Consider the following 18501-nt stretch of genomic DNA (forward strand, 5'->3'; position numbering starts at 1 on the left):
CTACCTGCCCTCAGAGTCTTCAGCCATGCCAACCCGCCTCAGCACCATGGATGGGATGAAGAAAAAGCAGGCCTCTTAGAAGTGTCCTGCATAGAAGGGCGGGGGGGGGGGGGGGGCTCACTGTGCTCTCTACTCCCCCATGGGAGAGGCGTGGGTCACGGGGTTAGGAGTGTCCTACAGGGCGGGGAGAAACTCGCTGTGTTCTCACTCCCCATGGGAGAAGTGTGGGTCACGGGGTTAGGAGTGTCCTACAGGGCGGGGAGAAACACGCTGTGCTCTCACTCCCCTAATGGGGGAAGCATGGGCCACGGGGTTAGGAGTGTCCTACAGGGCGGGGAGAAACACACTGTGCTCTCACTCCCCTATGGGAGAAGTGTGGGCCTCGGGGTTAGGAGTGTCCTGCATGGTGGGGAGAAACTCGCTGTGCTCTCACTCCCCTATGGGAGTAGTGTGGGCCTCGGGGTTAGGAGTGTCCTGCATGGTGGGGAGCCAGGATCACTGTGCTCTCACTCCCTCATGGGAGAAGGCATGGGCTTTGGGGTTAGTCTTGACTGAATTGTGCTGCCTCGCAGGAGGGGTGATGTGAAATGGCTCTGCTTCCATTCCTGGAGGTTTGATCTGTTAGACTCGGGGCTCCCACAGAGAACTTTTTGTCCCCAGATGGTTGTCAGAACTGGTGTTTCTGTGGAGGGCTAAAGGCTGGAAGGTCCTGTTCTGTCATCTTACTGACGTCATTCTTTGAAATGGAAAGTGTTTAAAAGCAGAATGATAGTGTCATCCAGGTTGACGACTACAGGTTTAGGACTACAGGTGGATGAGTACATGTTGACGAGTACAGACTGATGAGTACCCATCCAAGGCTCCTGACACCTGGACATGAGGCACTTCATAATTTTCTAGTGAATCATGCTCCACTTAGCACAACAATGCAGGTGTCCGGATTGTTATTTAACCATCTCATGCCCACCTTTGTGACAGCCACACTCTTGTTCTGTTTCAGTCACAGCAAGACTCGGTAAGATCTTAAAAAGCATGGGCTTTGCAGGAATGAACACAGGTAGTTCACACACACACACACACACACACACACACACACACACTCCAGGGGGACTAACCATCATACAATGTGGCCAGCTTGATGTGAATGGTGGTGGCATAAGGAAGTGCGTACATTTGGTTTTGGAGGGGAACTTACCTCCTCTTTGGCACTTCCTACAAGTTAAGCAAGTGCTCATTGGTCCCCTGACCCAGCAGGGACTCCAGGTCTAGGTATCTCATCTGTTCACTAAAGACCATTTTGATGGACAGTTATTTAAGAAAGACCCAGGGCCCGTTGGATCTAGTGGGGTCATTGGCACATGCATGTGACTTCAATGTGTAGATATGACAAAGGCCTATGACACAGTCAAGTCACTGCCAACTCTCTCTGAATGACACATGGAAACTGATTTAATCTCATCTGTAAGACCCACCTCATCTTCATGCTTCCCTTCTCTCTGCCCCTAGCAACATGCCCTCCATGTTTGAGAGAACTACCAAGAAATTGGTCAAAGAGATCGGAGACCAAAAACTCAGACCTGTCAGATTCTGGGAGAGCGCCACCAAGATACGCCAGTTTTCTCTAATACGGAGGAAGAAGGCTCGCTCTTGGTTTTGGCAACTACCTGATGACCCACTTGACGTCTCCCTCATGCACATCCTCGAACCAGGTTCTTCGGTCCCAGGTATTGTCAGCCACGGGCATAGGAGGCAGGGGCTGCAAAACAAGGGTGCAGGGAGAAGGATGCAGCAGGCAAGACATGCTGAGACACCCACACAGGGACCGCATCATTTCTTAGGGTTAGGACAGCATTCCTGTTATCCAGCCCCTGGGTGGATTCAAATGTCCTCAGGAGTAATTTACACTCAAAATGTTGGCTGATGAGTTAGCTTCTTGGTTGAGAGATTCAGTTGAGTGGGAGAGCTGGGGCGAGCTAGGGCTCAGTCCTTCCATTTCCATGCCATTTCCCAGCTGTTCCAGAGGGAATTCTTGGCTGAACCTCAGGCCACCTTATTCGTTTCCAGATTCTGCTGTGGAAGTGCCTGCCCTCTTCAGTGACACCATGGTCAGGAAGCAGCAGGCGGCTGGGAGCGTGAATGCTGGGGCAGAAGTGGGCTTCTCGGGGGAGACGACTGTGTGCCGAGGGTCCTCCCTTGAGTACCAGATTGTTAGCACCCCACACGAAACCTGGAAGGAGCTTCAGGAGAGGTGAGGGCAGGGGGAGGGACCTGGTCAATAGGCCCCACTCGGAGCTCTCCTCCTTGACAAAGAGGCTCAGAATGAAGAAAATGACACCCCAGATCACGCTGCCCTTCTTGGGTACTCACATATTCATTCATTCAGCGAGCGGTGATGAGTTATCTAATAAGTCTTCATTAAAGCTGTGGTTGTTGCCTGGCTGGCTCAGTGATTGAGCAGCGATCTATGAACCAGGAGGTCACAGTTTGATTCCCGGTCAGGGCACATGCTGGGGTTGCAGGCTCAATCCCCAGTGGGGGGTGTGCAGGAGGCAGCCGATCAATGATTCTCCTCATTGATGTTTCTATTTAGCTCTCCCTCTCCCTTCCTCTCTGGAATCAATAAAAATATGTCAAACAAAGGAAAAGCTGTGGTTGTCCATTACTATGCTGATTTGTGGTAAGACTAGAGTAATAACAAGACAGATAAAAATCCCTGCCCTAAAATGTATTTATTGGAGCAGGGGACATGCAGTGAGTGAGAAAAATAAGCAATAAAAAGTAAGTTAAAGTATTCATTTAAGTGAGGCAAAGGCTCTGAAACTCTGTTTAAACAAAGTATGGCTCAGAGTCTTAGAATTTAATTTACCTCAGTGCCTATAGGAAAAGACCTTTTAGAAACAGAGATTTCAATTTGAAGAGTATTTAAAAAAATTTTTTTTATTGATTTCAGAGAGGAAGGGAGAGGGAGACAACGATAGAAACATCAATAATGTGAGAGAATCATTGGCTGCCTCCTGAAAACCCCTACTGGGGATCGAGCCTGTAATCCGGGCATGTACCCTGATCAGGATTTGAACCGTGACGTCCTGGTTCATAGGTTGACACTGAACCACTGAGCAACGCAGGCCAGGCCTAAATCGTATTTCTATCAGTGCAAAGAAATACTAAAGCAACTAGTGAAAATCCCAGGCTATTGGAGACTGAAAGTAACTTTGACCGGGCGTGGCACAGTTTCTCCTGGTGTCTTTTAAGACCTATTAAAACTAACATTTACAAAGACTTTATGGTGTAAAAGAGTATTTGGGTTTTAGCTGCAGGAAAATTAAATAAAATTTGTCTGAGAATTTTTTCAGCATCTGAAGAGGCTCCGATTTGAGGGATACTTTTTATTATCCACTAGTAGCAAAAAGGAAAAAAAGTCTGTCTGAGGTCAAACTTGCAATGTGAAAGGCAATGAGACACTTTTGGTAAATGGATGTGGGCACGTGACGTGTTTCACCTGAAGGCAGGTGCAGACTGTGGGGGCCTCTAGGGTAGTGTCAGGAGCAGGTGGAAGAGGGCTGGAGGGAGGGGCCTGTTTAGGACTCTCTGTGGGGCTAACAGTTGAACTGAGACCTGCAGAATAAAGGGAGCAAAGAGCAGGAGGAAAGTGGTCCAGATGAGGGGTTTGAAGCCTGGGCCAAGATGGGCTTGGCGTTTTCCGGAGCCGAGGGAAGTCAGTGAGGTGGGAGCTTAGCCAACCAGGATGAAGGTGACAGAAGTGAGGCTTGGAGGTGAGTGAATGTCAGATGACACAACATCTTAGAGACACGGTAAAGGCCTTGACTTCCCCCAAAGAGTGACGGGACGACTGTGACCTCCTCCTCTGAGAAGCAAAGGATCTCAGTATCCCCCCTGGCTCTCTCCAGGGCGCCAACCCGGTGGGGCCTTTAGTGGAACGAGAGTTGAGTCTGAGAACGGAAATGCAGATGAAATCCGTCTTCGGTACTTTCAACCCGTCATGTCCCACCCAGCCCTGCATCATTACCGCAGCCCTCCCAGCCACCTGCCAAGACAGTGACTCTGTCCACATCCCCATGTGCTTGTCCTGGAAACTCATCCAGCATCTCCTGCTTCATCCCCTTGATCCGTTTGCCCCCACCTCACCCTGACTGTGCCTCTGGACAATGGTCAGGCTCACAAGGGACTGTTGTCAACCATGTGGACCTATCCACGCCCGGCCTCTTCAGGGGGGAGGCCCTGGCACTGGACCAATATAATTTTGGAAAATGCCGATGCCTTTTACAAAACAGCCTGCATACTCTCCTTCCCACGCCCCCATCAGAAAATGGGGCCCCTCCACCCTGCGTAGCAAAGAAGGTGTTTCACTCTCCTTGGTAACCTGACTCATGTGCCAGGATCTTTCTACCTGCAGCAGGAACACCTCTTCCAAGTCCCGAGGAGCAGGGTGACCCAGGGCCCCCGGGAAGGCATCTCTTCCCACTCTGACCCTCTCCTCCCTGCAGGAAACTGCTGGACCCAGAGCCGGCCTTCCTGAAGCAATGCCGGGAAGCAGGGGTGAACCTGTATGTTGTGACTGACACCGTGGAGCTGCTCAACAGCCCTGTGCTGCAGGATCTCAGCAGCGTGAACGTCTCGGGAAAATTCTCCATCCCTCGGAATATTTGGTTCCAGGTATGAGGTGGGGGCACAGATCAATGAAATAGCAAGTAGATTTAATTATGTGGTACTACATTTGCTTTGGGTAAGGGATGGATTCTGGCAAGTCTAAAGGGGTTTTATGCTGAAAGAAATGAGGGACCCCACCACCAAACCTCAGTGGTTGAAGTCCGCTAAATGCCGTGGCCTCCTGAGAAGAATGGGTAGAAGGAGGGAGATTTAAATGCCTTCAGGCTCATAGAAATGATGTAACTCACTCACAAAACCCAACGATAGTCCTTTCAATTATATAAGTAAATTCATTTATCACAATGTGCTCTTACACATTATATATTTTATGTGTTTGTCCTCACTTAGAAGAATTAGAAACTCAAGGAACAAAATGGAATTCTGAACTAATTTCCCCAAGGTCGGTGATTTTGTCTCTGAGGAGGGGAGTTTGAACAAGTGAAACATTGCTCCAGTGTGAAGGGTGTTTGACCTTCAACTTTGGGTTTCCATCTGCTTGGGCTGGGAAACTGGCTTTCTGAGAACAGGGACAATCCTGTGTCATTCGGCCCTGCCCCCCACCCCCACTGTCCCAGCTGTTCCCAGGCAGACAGGCGCTAAGTGTGGGCCATGGGCTGTGATGTCATTAAGCAGTTGGTGTATCACCTTGGTCATGGCTGCATCAGTTTGTTTTGGTCAATCAGACAAAAGATCAATAAGGAAATGGAGGACTTGAGCAGCGCCATGTAGATTAATTGGACTGCATTCCCTAACAGACAGAAACAGGACATGCTGCGGAGTAGCACACATGTTCTCCCCACGCACACCCGGAGCATTTTCCAGCCTCCTTATCAGTCTGACCAAGTTTAAGAAGCCTGAAGCTACACCAGATATCTTTTCTGGCCACAGTGGAATGAAACTAGAGATCAATAACAAATGGAAAACTAACACATTCACAAATATATGGACACTAAGAAATACACTCTTGAACCTCCCATGGGTCAAAGAAGATACCATGAGGGAGATCAGTAATATCTTTAGACAAATGAAGATACAATACTGTATTGTACACCTGAAATACTACATTTAAAAAAATATATTTTATTGATTTTTCACAGAGAGAAAGGGAGAGGGATAGAGAGCTAGAAACATCGATGAGAGAGATACATCGACCAGCTGCCTCCTGCACACCTCCCACTGGGGATGTGCCCGCAACCAATGTACATGCCCTTGATCGGAATCGAACCTGGGACCCTTCAGTCCGCAGACCGACGCTCTATCCACTGAGCTAAACCGGTTTCGGCTGAAATACTACATTTTTTGGTGTTTTTTTTTTTTAACCACAATAGAAATTAAATGGAAGAACTACATAATAACAAAAAAGCTTTACAAAATTCAAATAAACTATTTTTTTAGAACTAAAATCCATCTTGCTTTTATAGCAAGATATTGACTCTTGTTCTCAAATACCTTATTGTCATGTTCCTATTGAACAAGGTATAAAATCATAAAGCCCTCCCCCCCAAAATAGTGGAAATAACAGCACACAAGAAATATCTGACTTCTTTCAATATCCCCTGACTTTTAATATATTTTCTTTATCTGTCATTTTCTGTAGTTTGAATTCATAGGTCTAAGATTTTAAAATTTATTTTAATTTATCTTGCTTGGAGTCCTCTGAGCTTCCCAGATCTGTGATTTCATGTCTGACATTAATTTGGGGGAAATCCTCAGTTATTATTGCTTCAAATATTTTTTCTGTTCCTTTCTCTTCTCCTTATATTATCATTACATGTATGTTACAGCTTTCGTAGTTGTCCCATAGTTCTTGGATATTATGTTTCATTTTTTAATCCTTTTTCCTTTGCTTTTCAGTTTTGAGATTTCTGTTGAGATTTCCTCAAGTGCAGAGGTTTTTCTCTCACTTGTGTCCAGTCTACTAATGAGCCAAACAAAGCATTTCTTTATTTCTGTTGTAGTATTTTTATTTCTCTAGCATTTCTTTCTCTTTTACTTTTTCTTAGACTTTCTATCTCTCTGCTTACATTACTCATCTGCTATTGCATTTTGTTTATGTTTTCCATTGGCTCTCTTAGCAAATTAATCACAGTGGTTTAAAACTCTTAGTCTAAGAATTCCAACATCCATGTTATAATTGAGTCGGGTTCTCAGCTTGACCTGTCTTTTAAAATGTTGTTTATTGCCTTTGAATAGGCCTTGTAATTTTTGTTTTTGTTAGAAGTTGGACATGATACATGTGATAAAGGAACTCTGGTAAACCTGCCTTTAGTGATACGGTAGTAAGATGTTTGAGAAGAGAAATATTCCATAGTCCTATGCAGGGGTCCTCAAAGTTTTTAAACAGGGGGCCAGTTCACTGTCCCTCAGACCGTTGGAGGGCCGGACTATAGTTTAAAAAAAACTATGAACAAATTCCCATACACACTGCACATATCTTATTTTGAAGTAAAAAAACAAAACGGCAAAAACACCCACATGTGGCCCGTGGGCCGTAGTTTGAGGACGCCTGGTCCTATGGATGGGTCCCAGCACTTGTTTTTTAGTGAGCCTGTGCTCCTGGACTATGAACTCACAAGAGCTTCTCAGTGTTCCCTCCCCTCTTGGATGGGGCAGGAGGGCAGAGGGAACTGGATTTGGATGATGCCCTTGCCCTGCATGGAAGACTAGAAGAGGCTGGAATTGGGTATTGCCCTTTTATCAATTGCTTTGGCTCCTATGAAGAGTAGGAAAATGAAACCCTCATCATCAACAAGAGGAAGTGACTAGATGTACTTGAATCTGAAAAAATCAAATCATTGGAGTATCAACATGAAATTGAGGGACATGAAGGTAAATATGGATAAAACAAGGAAAAAAGAGCAGGAACTAGACACCAGGAGTAGAGAGGGTGAGAGCAGGGGGCTGCTGATCCCTTTTCTCACGAGCTTTCTAGGTGTATTTGACTTTAAAACGACATGCATGTATGACAGTGTCACCTGGCTTCTGTTCCCAGGGTGAAGGACAGGGAGGGGGTCTCAAAATGAGCGAGAAGAAGCTGACTGTGCCGAAGGGCTCAGTGCTGGCCTATAGGAGGAAGCAGCTGGTTTTCTACAGCAGAGAATGGGGTAAGCAGAGGCTGAAGGAGGCGGGTGGGGTGTAGGGACCTGCTTCTTCTGGGAAGAGAAATGAGAAGGGGAGACCATCATCAGGGAACCTTGGCTTCTCTACCTGTTCAGAGAGAAGCAGCATTTCCCATCGCCCACACATCACCACTATTTACAGTCACCTCTAAGCAAGATCCCACTGAAATGTTGCTCTGGGAGGCAGGGAAGTATCCTACATGGAGAGAGACATAGGGGTGTGCTTAGCACTGGGTAAAGTGTGATCCTACTCCCACCCACCTCTCTTCAAGGTCCCTCCTCTGTCAGCAGCTCACCTGTGGGAGCGGGGCAGAGAGACCTCCAAGGTTACCCATACCCTCCATGGTAAAGTCCATAACATATTGTCACAACCAGGAACAAAACTGCAAATGAAGTGCCCTGTGATGCAGAATTGTATCTATCTCTCCCTCCCTCACCTGCCTCAAAATGCACAGTTCCCCAACACCCAACTGGGTTCTGAATTCACATGGGAGAACCATTGCATCAAATACAACTACAAACCAGGGTCTAATAGTGGGTGCTATGAACACAACCAGCTCAGGATCTTAGCCTTCTCCCTGCCCAAATGTGGAGTCCCAGGGAGAGGTCAGCCTGATAAAGGTAGGGATCTCGCTCCTCAGGGATCGGGGGCTGAACTCATCATACAGAGAACTACCTACTTCTCTCTCTCTCTCTCTCTCTCTCTCTCTCTCTCTCTCTCTCTCTCTCTCTCTCTTTCTCTCTTTCTCTCTCGTACACACAGCTATCTACAGAGTCCTCACTGCAACATCTGGCGAAGGGCGGGTCCTGCTGTTAGTGACCTCCTGTCAGTGGCAATAGATGGAATGAGTATGAGCTCTCTATTCTTATGGGGTCAGTGGCTGAACTCAAACTTCAAAAATCCTATATAATAAAAGGGTGATATGCAAATTGACCCTAAAGGCGAAACCACTGGGAATGACTGGTCGTTATGACACTCACTGACCACCAGGGGACAGACGCTCAACACAGGAGTGCTTCCACAGGGGTTGCGCTGCTCAGCCAGAAGCCAGCTTATGGCTCGACTCCATGGCAGTGCTAAGGATGTCCGACTAATGGCTTAAGCCGGCAGGTAGTCATCCCCTGAGGGGTCCTGGGCTGCCAGAAGGATGTCTGACTGCCAGCTTAGGCCTGATCCCCTGGGGAGCGGGCCTAAACTGTTAGTCGGACATCCCCCGAGGGGTCCCAGACTGCACGAATTTTTGTGCATGAGGCTTCTAGTGTGCTTTATAAGTGTTGAGCTCTGTGAACTAAATGGAGATGGACTTTGAAGGCTAAGCTCACAGTAGTGTCTGCAAGTCATGCCTTGCCCATGGGGCTTGTCTGCTACAGTTCAGGCCTAAGGGTGACTAGAAGGAACCTTCATAAAGAATGGCCTAGGGCAGTGGTTGGCAAACTCATTAGTCAACAGAGCCAAATATCAACAGTACAACGATTGAAATTTATTTTGAGCGCCAAATTTTTTAAACTTAAACTATATAGGTAGTTACATTGTTATTAACTTAATTAGGGTACTCCTAAGCTGGCCTTTGCTAAAAACTCAAGGGGCCAAAGAGCCACATGTGGCTCACGAGCCTCAGTTTGCCGACCACTGGCCCAGTGCACTGACCACTGCCCTTCCATGAACTAATTTCATCCTCCTAACACTTCATAGAGTAAACTAATATGAGAAACAGTTCAATAATTTGCCATAACACTTGCTTTGTGCCTGTAGAGAAAATCATAATTCCGCTGTCCCCCATCTTATCTATGAAATGGAAATGAGACACTTTCTCTAGAGCTGATGGAGATACATGTCTGATAAGGTGGCTGAGCCAAATCTGTCCTCCCTCTCCAGTTCACCTGGACCCTTCTCCTGACCTGATCACAACGTCAGGGCTCTGCCATCTCATAAATCCTCACCCAAGTGTCTGCTCTTCCCACCCAGTGTCCCCTCACTGCCAACTTCCTTAAAGAATCTTCTGCATTCTGCTCACTGGCTTCTCAGTGTCCATGCCTCGTCCCACTGCAGTCTGTCCTCCAGGGAATGTACTCACATCATCATCAACGACCACACACTTGATTATTCCCACCTTGGACTCTCTTCTCCCTGGATACTGTGTCACCATGGTCTATGGGGTCTCCTATAATGGGACTGCTTTCCCTCTGTCTCCTTTATTCATGGGCTCCTGGCCCTTGTCAATCACTTAAATATGATCTCTAAGAGTTTCAGAATGTTAAACATTTCTTTATGTGAAATGTGAAATCACCCAGGAGCATGGCAGGGAATAGACACGTGTGGTAGGAGCCTCTGGGAGAGGAAGACGAAGGGCAGGAAGGAGGAGATTTCCTTTCCATGGAAAAGGCCAATCTCCAATGTGAGGTTAGAGTGGATAACCATCACCCAGGTGCCTATTGAAAAGGCCGGTTCTAGCTTCCTTTTTAGAGAGCCTGATGCAGAGGGTATGGAGTGAGGTCAGGGATTCTGAGTTACCACAAGCATCCCAGGGGATTCTGATGCAAAGGGTCCCCAGGAGACCCTGAGTAAACTTGGAACATCTGGCCCAGAGGAAGAAGTGTGGGGGCTGCAGGTGCAGGGATGTGAGAGGCTCCAGCAGGGATGCCCTTGACTCTGTTGACCTGGCTTCTTCCCACCCAGAAATTCTGTACATCGCAGATGATGATGATCAGGAAACCTTTCCAGCAGGTGAGTTGGGCAGGTTCTCTGCTTGGACTTCAGGCCCTGCTCAGCCCTTGACTCTCTTTGGACCCATAAATACCCTGCTGGGGCTCATCCCTGACAGACCCACAGGGAAACCTTCCTCAGCCAGGCTCCTCCACCACCTCCTCATCTCACTCCTATGACCCCAACAGGCCCTTGGCCTCAGGGCAAGCCTGTCTCTTCTGAGTACTGGGGTAGGAGTGTGTGTGTGTGTGTGTGTGTGTGTGTGTGTGTGTGTGTGTGTGTGTGTTGGGGGAGCAGAGACTGAGCTGTTGTGAGTGACCACTTCTGTTCCTCTTTCCAACAGCAGGCATATGTCAACTCCCGTCCTTAAGTGGACAGATAGTATATAGTGTGGTGTGATCCCTCCATGAGGCCCCTTTTTACTACTGAAACACCATGTGGTTGCCTTTGCCATCCTCACCTGAGCCACTGGGCTGTGGTTCCCTGGGCAAAGGGCAGAGGTGGATGGAAAAGAGGGGTTCGGGGAGTAGGGGGCAGAGTGTAAACAAACTGGAAATCTTCAGAGACTAACTTTGGGTGTTCAAACTTTTTGAACAGGGGGCCAGTTCACTGTTCCTCAGACCGTTGGAGGGCCGGACTATAGTTTAAAAAAAACTATGAACAAATTCCTCTGCACACTGCACATATCTTATTTTGAAGTAAAAAAACAAAACGGCAAAAACACCCGCATGTGGCCCGCGAGCCGTAGTTTGAGGACGCCTGCTCTAAAGCAAATTTAGAGGATCAGAAAGGAAGATGACCACTTGCCATTCTTTTTCTAGAAAGCTCACAGGAACCCTTTTGACTAGCTGTTTACTAAGAGGGAACCAGAGGCCTGCTGGGTACAGAAGACCCAATCTCAGAACCCAAATTGGAGGTTTCGAAGCAACTCAGAAAACTGAGTTTTACTTCCAGATTTATACTTTCCTTAAAGTATAAATGGAGATGGACTTCAAAGACTAAGCTCACAGCAGTGTCAGCAAGTCATGTCCTGCTCATGGGGCTTGTCTGTTTTTACAGATCAGGCCTAAGGGTATGAGTATGTCTGTGTGTGCGTGTGTGTGTGTGTGTGTGTGTGTGTGTGTGTGTGTGTGTGTGTGTGTTTGCGGAGAAGACTAAGCTGTTGTGAGTAACCACTTCTATTTCTCTTTCCAACAGTAATGTATAACCGACAGGCCTTCACAGGTACGTGGACAGAGACTGTAAAGTGGGTTGTGATCTCTCCACAAGGCTCCTTTTTACTCATGAAACCCCACGTGGTTGCCTTTGCCATCCTCACCTGAGCCACTGGGCCCTGGTACCCTGGGCAAAGGGCAGAGGTGGATGGAAAAGAGGGGTTTGGGGAGTAGGTGGCAGAATGTAGACAAACTGTAAATCTTCAGAGACTAAACTTTGGGTGGTAATTTGATTTCTCTTCTAGGCCACATGGACCCTGCCACCCCTCGAAAGGGTGAGTATGTGTTTGCTGGGGTGAGGAGGGTCCTCACTGTACTCATCTGATGAGCAGGCCAGATTAGCCCTGTCTTGCCACCATGGCCCCTGGGCCTGGCCATAGTTTCTGTAGGTTAGAGAGGGTAAGGGAGGGCCAGGAAGGGTCAGGACATGTTGGAAAATTAGAGGAATGGACTGGCATGAAGCAGGAAGAGGTTAAGCAAGAGGAGGGTGGCGGTAGAGGGCAGAACCATTGGAAGTGTCTCTAAAGCAAATTTAGGGGATCAGAAAGGAAGATGACCACTTGCCATTCTTTTTCTAGAAAGAATACAGGAATGCTTTTGACTAGGTCAGTGATGGGCAACCTTTTGAGCTTGGTGTGTCAAACTTCGCCAAAAAACTGAGCATAACTCGGGTAGTGTGTCGCTTTGAGGAAAAAACATTATTTCACAAATGTTTCATCCTCAGGAGCAGCAAATGTTGCATCCTTGGCAAGCGGCCACCTCAGCGGCCGCGTGTCATCAGAAAAGGCTACGCGTGTCAGTGCTGGCACGCGTGTCATAGGTTCGCCATCACTGGACTAGGTGTTTACTAAGAGGGAACCAGAGGCCTGCTGGGTAGGGAAGACACAATCTCAGAACCCAAATTGGAGGTTTCCAAAAAACTGAGTTTTACTTCCAAATTTATACTTTCCTTAGCCCCCCTGTTCTTCCTTCCTTTCTCTCTCTCTCTCTCTCTCTCTCTCTCTCTCTCTCTCTCTCTCTCTCTCTTTATTCGTTCGTTCGTTCATTCATCCATCCATTCATTCATTTATTTCAATGCATGCAACAACCAGCTCAAGGTCCTTGGTCCCTTTGTGCCCAAAAGTTGAGTCCCAGGTAGAGGCCAACCTGATATGTCTACTTGGACATTGGGGTCCCCTCGTCAGATACAGCACTCTCTCTCTCTCTCTCTCTCTCTCTCTCTCTCTCTCTCTCTCTCTCTCTCTCTCTCTCTCTGTCACGCACACACACACACACACACACGTGTACACACTGTTTATTATAGTGTTCTCACTGCAACATCTGGTGAAGGGCGGGTCCTGCTGTCAGTGACCTCCTGTCACTGGCAGTAGATGGAATGAGTATGAGCTCTCCAATCTTGTGGGGTCAGTAGTTACACTCAAACTTCAAAATTATGTTTTATGAGTGTTGACAGGTGTGAACTAAATGGAGATGGACTTCGAAGGCTAAGCTCACAGCAGTGTCTGCAAGTCAGGTCCTGCCCATGGGGCTTGCCTGTTTCTACAGTTCACGCCTAAGGGTAATGAGAAGGAACCTTTACAAAGAATGGCCCAGTGCAGTGAGCATTGCCTTTCCATGAACTAATTCTATCCTTCTATCAGTTTATAGAGTAAACTAATATGAAGAACAGTTCAATAATTTTCCATAACCCTTGCTCTGTGACTTCGGAGATAATCAGAATTTACTCACATCATCATCAACGACCACACACTTGATTATTCCCGCCTTGGACTCTCTTCTCCCTAGACACTGTGTCACCATGGTCTATGGGGTCTCCTATAATGGGACTGCTTTCCCTTTGTCTCCTTCCTTCATGGGCTCCTGGCCCTTGTCAAACACTTAAATCTGATCTCTAAGAGTTTCAGAATGTTAAACATTTCTTTATGTGAAATGTGAAATCACCCAGGAGCATGGCAGGGAGTACACACATGTGGTAGGAGCCTCTGGGAGAGGAAGACGAAGGGCAGGAAGGAGATTTTTTTTCCATGGAAAAGGCCAATCTCCAATGTGAGATTAGAGTGGATAACCATCACCCAGGTGCCTATTGAAAAGGCCGGTTCTAGCTTTTTAGAGAGCCTGATGCAGAGGGTATGGAGTGAGGTCAGGGATTCTGAGGTACCACAAGCATCCCAGAGGATTCTGATGCAAAGGGTCCCCAGGAATCCCTGAGAAAACTTGGAACATCTGGCCCAGAGGAAGAAGTGTGGGGGCTGCAGGTGCAGGGATGTGAGAGGCTCCAGCAGGGATGCCCTCAGCTCAGCTGACCTGGCTTCTTCCCACCCAGGCATTCTTTCAGGAAATCTTGACCCTCTTTGGACCCATAAACACCCTACTTGGCTCAGCCCCAACAGACCCACAGGAAAAACTTCCCCAGCCACCGTCCACCACCTCCTCATCTCACTGCTGTGACCCAGACAACCTGTCTTCTTTGAATACTGGGATCAGAGTGTGTGTGTGTGTGTGTGTGGGGAGTGGGGGTGGGGGCGGGGGGCGGGGAGTGGAGACTGAGTCTTTCCAATGGGATGGCAGTAGGAATTACACTTCACAAGTGAGCAGGCGACTTTATTGCCAGGAACGCGGGATGTGATTCCTCCACGAGGCCCCTTTTGCACAATTGAAATCCCAGGTGATTGCCTTTGCGATCCTCACATGAGCCACTGGACTCTGGTTCCCTGGGCAAAGGGCACAGGTGAATGGAAAAGAGAAGGTTATAGCGAAGGGACAGAATATAGACAAACCAAGATTCTTCAGAGACTAACTCTTGGATGTGGTATTTAATTTCTCCATAGGCACCCAATAGGAGTGTGTGTTTGCTGGGGTGGGGAGGGTCCTCATTGTACTCATCTGGTGAGCAGGACAGAGTGTCCCTGCTTTTGCCACCATGGCCCTGGGGCCTAGCCATAGTTTCTGTGGGATGGGAAGGGTCAGGAAGAGTCAGGAATGTGGAGGGATGGACCAGGATGGAGCAGAAAGAGGTTAAGCAAGGGGGTGGCGGCAGTAGAGGGCAGAAGCTAGCAAGTGTCTCTAAAGCAAATTTGGGGGATGAGAACGGGCGATGACCACTTGCCATTCTCTGTCTAGGAAGGGGGCAGGAACCCCGCTGGCTAGGTATTTACTAAGAGGAAACCCGAGGCTGCTGGGTAGGAAACGGCAGAGCTCAGAACCCAAATTGGAGGGTTCCAAACGACTCAGAAAACTGAGCTCTAATTCCAGATTTACACTTTGGTCATGACTGCTTTTCATTCATTCATTCATTCATTCATTCATGCATGCATGCAGCCAACATTTATTGACGGCTCATTGGGCAGTAGACCTTATTATGAGCACTGGGATAGGACAGTGAACCAAACAGAAATGCCTGTCTCTCCGGTGCTTCCATTCTAGTGACTTCTTACTCTCACAAGGTCCCCTGGAGGCCACCTCAGGTGTCCTGGCAGAAGCAGACAGCACCCAACATCCACTCCTTAATTCCTTATAGACCCTGAAGACACAGGCACAACTTTGTGTATTACTAAGCACTTTATATACGTATTCATATAATTGTCAACCTCATTTTGGAGTCCAATGCTAGAATCTCTGACATTTTCATCTCTGGAGTCCAGTGTAGAACCCACGTGTCAGGAGTGAGCGTCTGATCAGGTTCTTCCTCTTCCCGTGACCCTTTCCTGGGTCCTCTCCTCCCGACATGTACCGCCCACCTCGTACAAAGACTCTCCATTTGTGTAGCCTTTTGTGGAATTCCATCCCAGAGCTCAAACATGCCATCTTCAGGGATGCTCTGGGGCAGCAGCTTGAAGGGAAGAGGAATTTTGCTCATGTTGGAGGGAAAGGAATGTTCTATCTGGGAATTGTTTGTTTTCTGGTTGGCATTAATGCCCGAGGTCAGATTTCAAGAAGCTAGAAGAGGAGGTTTCCCAGAAGGTAAAAGCGGCCGAGCTCTCGAAGGGCAGGCGGGGTGTTGTGTTCTCCAACCTCCTGGCCATGCTTGGGCACCGCGAGGCTCTTCAGGACCTCATGGACAAGGTGAGGCCCCGCCACTCCCTAAGGCTGATCCGACTTGTAAATGGGGGATGTTTCAGGGGTACGGCTGCCAAGGTGGGTCGGGGAATGGAAAATGGGGGTAATCTTAGTGGGATGAGAAGGATGTCTGAGGTTGGGGACTATGCCCCTGTGCCCAACGACCAGGGCCAGGGAAGGCAGCCCTCACAGACTGGGGGTGCTCCGGATTCCCTGGAGGTACCTAGAGCCATTACCCCCACTCCTTGGTTAATGACTGTAGATGCAGAATTTACAGGGAAATCGCTGATGTTATCACCATCATTAATAAGCCCTGTCTCCCACAGCTTGAACTGGAACCCTTCGGGCATTTGGAGGGCCCTGGTGGCGCCATCCTAACTGAACTGCGAAAGGACTCCGGCTATCCAGAGGTTGGCTCAAAGTCCCTCCTCCTTTACCTGCTTGAAGCCTTAATGGGTAAGAGTGGTTTGGAGGAAGAATGGGGGAGTCACAAGGTTGGTCCCCCAGAGCCCCGAACGGGCTGCATTAGGTGTCTCCTCTCCAAACCCCTTGGCAGGTTATGATTTCTCACCCTCACCTCACAGGCCCCTCCGCGGTCAGGAGGGCTCAGGGTGATAAGCTTGCCTGTGACAGAGCCTGAGGCCTGCGAGGCCAGCCAGGTTCACGCAGCGGGTCAGTGGGGGCGGTGATGCCGGTCCAGCCACAGAAGCCCACCCTGGACCATGTTAGGTAGCTTCCTGGAGACCATCCCACGAGCACGAGCAGAAGGAGGATTTCCCAGGGCAAGGAACTTGACCTTCACGTCCCGCAAGTTTTATTCCTCTGCCTTAGAGTTCGCCTCTAAAGGTCTCTGAGTTCACCGTGGGGAGAGGAGAATCTGACTCTTTCCCCAAATGTCCCCCTGTCCCCAGTGCTGAGTGACAGCCAACCTGATCTGCTGGCTCAGTCCATGGAGAAGAGGATCCTTGTCCCACAGAGGGACCTGGTGAGCAATCCCCAGGGGCCGGCGTCCTGGGAATAGAGTGAGGGAAGCGGGATGAGAATGGTTCTGAGAAAGGAGAGATGACTTGGGTTGATTCTGGGAGAGGAGGGGAGGTCCTGGCTTGGGCCTGAGAAATCTGGGCTGCATCTCCGCCTGGGAAACAGGCCCAGTGGGCATGAGTCTACCTGGGGAAGGTCCTAGTTTCCATGGCAACCCTGCAGATGTCCCTCCCCCCAGTTCTTAAATAGCCATCTGTGAATACAAGTTTGGGGCACTCAAGGGATCTGAGTTATCTAAACCCCTGCTGTACTCACATGGTTACTATTTGCAAATTGTGCGCTCTCTCTCTGCATGTATGAATATGTAAGTACATATGTGTGTATAGACATGTACATATACACGTTACACACGCAAGCATACACACACAATTCCAAACCCCACTATTTGCTGAATAAGTGCCAGTGTCACTATCTAGCAGCTCAGTGATTTCCAACAACGTGTCCGTGGTCACACTGACCGCAAGAAAGGACCAAGAGTGACCCCAAAGCTCCCGCCCCCGCAGACACCCTGCATGACCCTTGGCCCTTGGGAATGAAGGTTCTCTCTTCCTGACCTCAGAGGTTGACCTGTAACATCTGATACTGTTTCTTCAAGGTGAGGAGCATCCTGGAGCCCAACTTCAACTGCTTCCAGAACATTCCCTTTACCCTCCAGCCTGAGCTCCTCGCCCCACTCCAGGGAGAGGGCTGGGTCATTACCTATGGGCTGCTGGATGAGTGTGGCCTGAAGATGGAGCTGAACAGCCCCAGGTCAACTTGGGACCCGGAAGCCCAGGAGCCCCTGTCTGCCCTCTATGGGGCCCTCTCCGTGCTGACACAGCTGGCTGAGGCCTGAGCCCTCCTGGGGGGCAGGCCAGGGCGTCAGTCCAGTGAGGCTAGTCAGTCCTGGTCCTGCCCTTTGCTGCAAACACCCCCAGGCTGTTTTCTGTATCCGTGAGTCTGTATCTATTCCACATATAAGGGATAGACAGTCTCTGTCTTTGTTTGATTTATTTAACTTAGCACAAGGCCTTCAAGGTTTGTCCATGCTGTCACAAATGGCAGGAGACTCTGGCTGCTGAGTGGGGGGGATGGGTTGGAAGGTGGGGAGGCGGGCATGCATGGATGTAGGGAGAACATTGGAGGAGTTTCTCTAATTGCTCGGGCACTCAGTGGTATATTTTAAAAGGTAGGAGCTTGAAAAGTATATATATTTAATTCTGCTTTAAATAGGTCCCAGGCATACTTTGGGGATATATATGTAAACTCATAGGATCACATCTTCATGCTTCATCTATTGAATGACTGTGATTGGCGCTATTTTCTAATGAATTTATAATTTACACCAGAAGGTGGCAGCATTGCCACAGAGCAGGACTTGGTGATGGCAGACACTTTCCTTGATTTGCTTTGGGACTTCTGAGTTCAAGGCTGGCCCCTCTCTCTGCTCTGCTCTCCCACCTCCCTCCCCTGCTTTCCCCTCCCCCTTTACTGCCTCCCCACTGCACTGATGTGGAATAGGCTAGGAGAAATGGGGCTGGGGCAGAGGGGGTCAACACTGGCTTCTTTTTATAGCTTCTAGAATCTTCCTTTTAAACACTGCATTGGTTGTATTGAATAATTCCCATAAAGAGCTCTGGGAGGAAAGACGTGAGTTATGGGGAACTTAGAGCTGTTTCCAGGGTTTCCAGAAACGCCAGCCCTTCTTTGGGATTTCTAT

General features: G+C 48.6%; 1 protein-coding gene across 1 annotated transcript; it reads left to right on the forward strand.

Moving 5' to 3' along the window:
- Window positions 1–1390: 1390 nt before the first annotated feature.
- On the forward strand, window positions 1391–17637 carry LOC307114097 (gasdermin-C-like; the record flags this gene model as incomplete). The annotated part of the gene is made up of 10 exons (XM_079796299.1): window positions 1391–1724; window positions 2065–2248; window positions 4506–4674; window positions 7661–7772; window positions 10465–10512; window positions 11689–11715; window positions 15631–15767; window positions 16088–16217; window positions 16673–16746; window positions 17398–17637. Exons 1-10 carry the CDS (start codon window positions 1511–1513, stop codon window positions 17635–17637), a joined length of 1335 nt encoding a protein of 444 aa, XP_079652425.1. The 5' UTR covers window positions 1391–1510.
- Between the last annotated feature and the right edge of the window lie 864 nt (window positions 17638–18501).

The sequence above is a fragment of the Cnephaeus nilssonii genome (genome assembly GCF_951640355.1).
Source record: "Cnephaeus nilssonii genome assembly, chromosome: 18".
NCBI lineage: Eukaryota > Metazoa > Chordata > Mammalia > Chiroptera > Vespertilionidae > Cnephaeus > Cnephaeus nilssonii.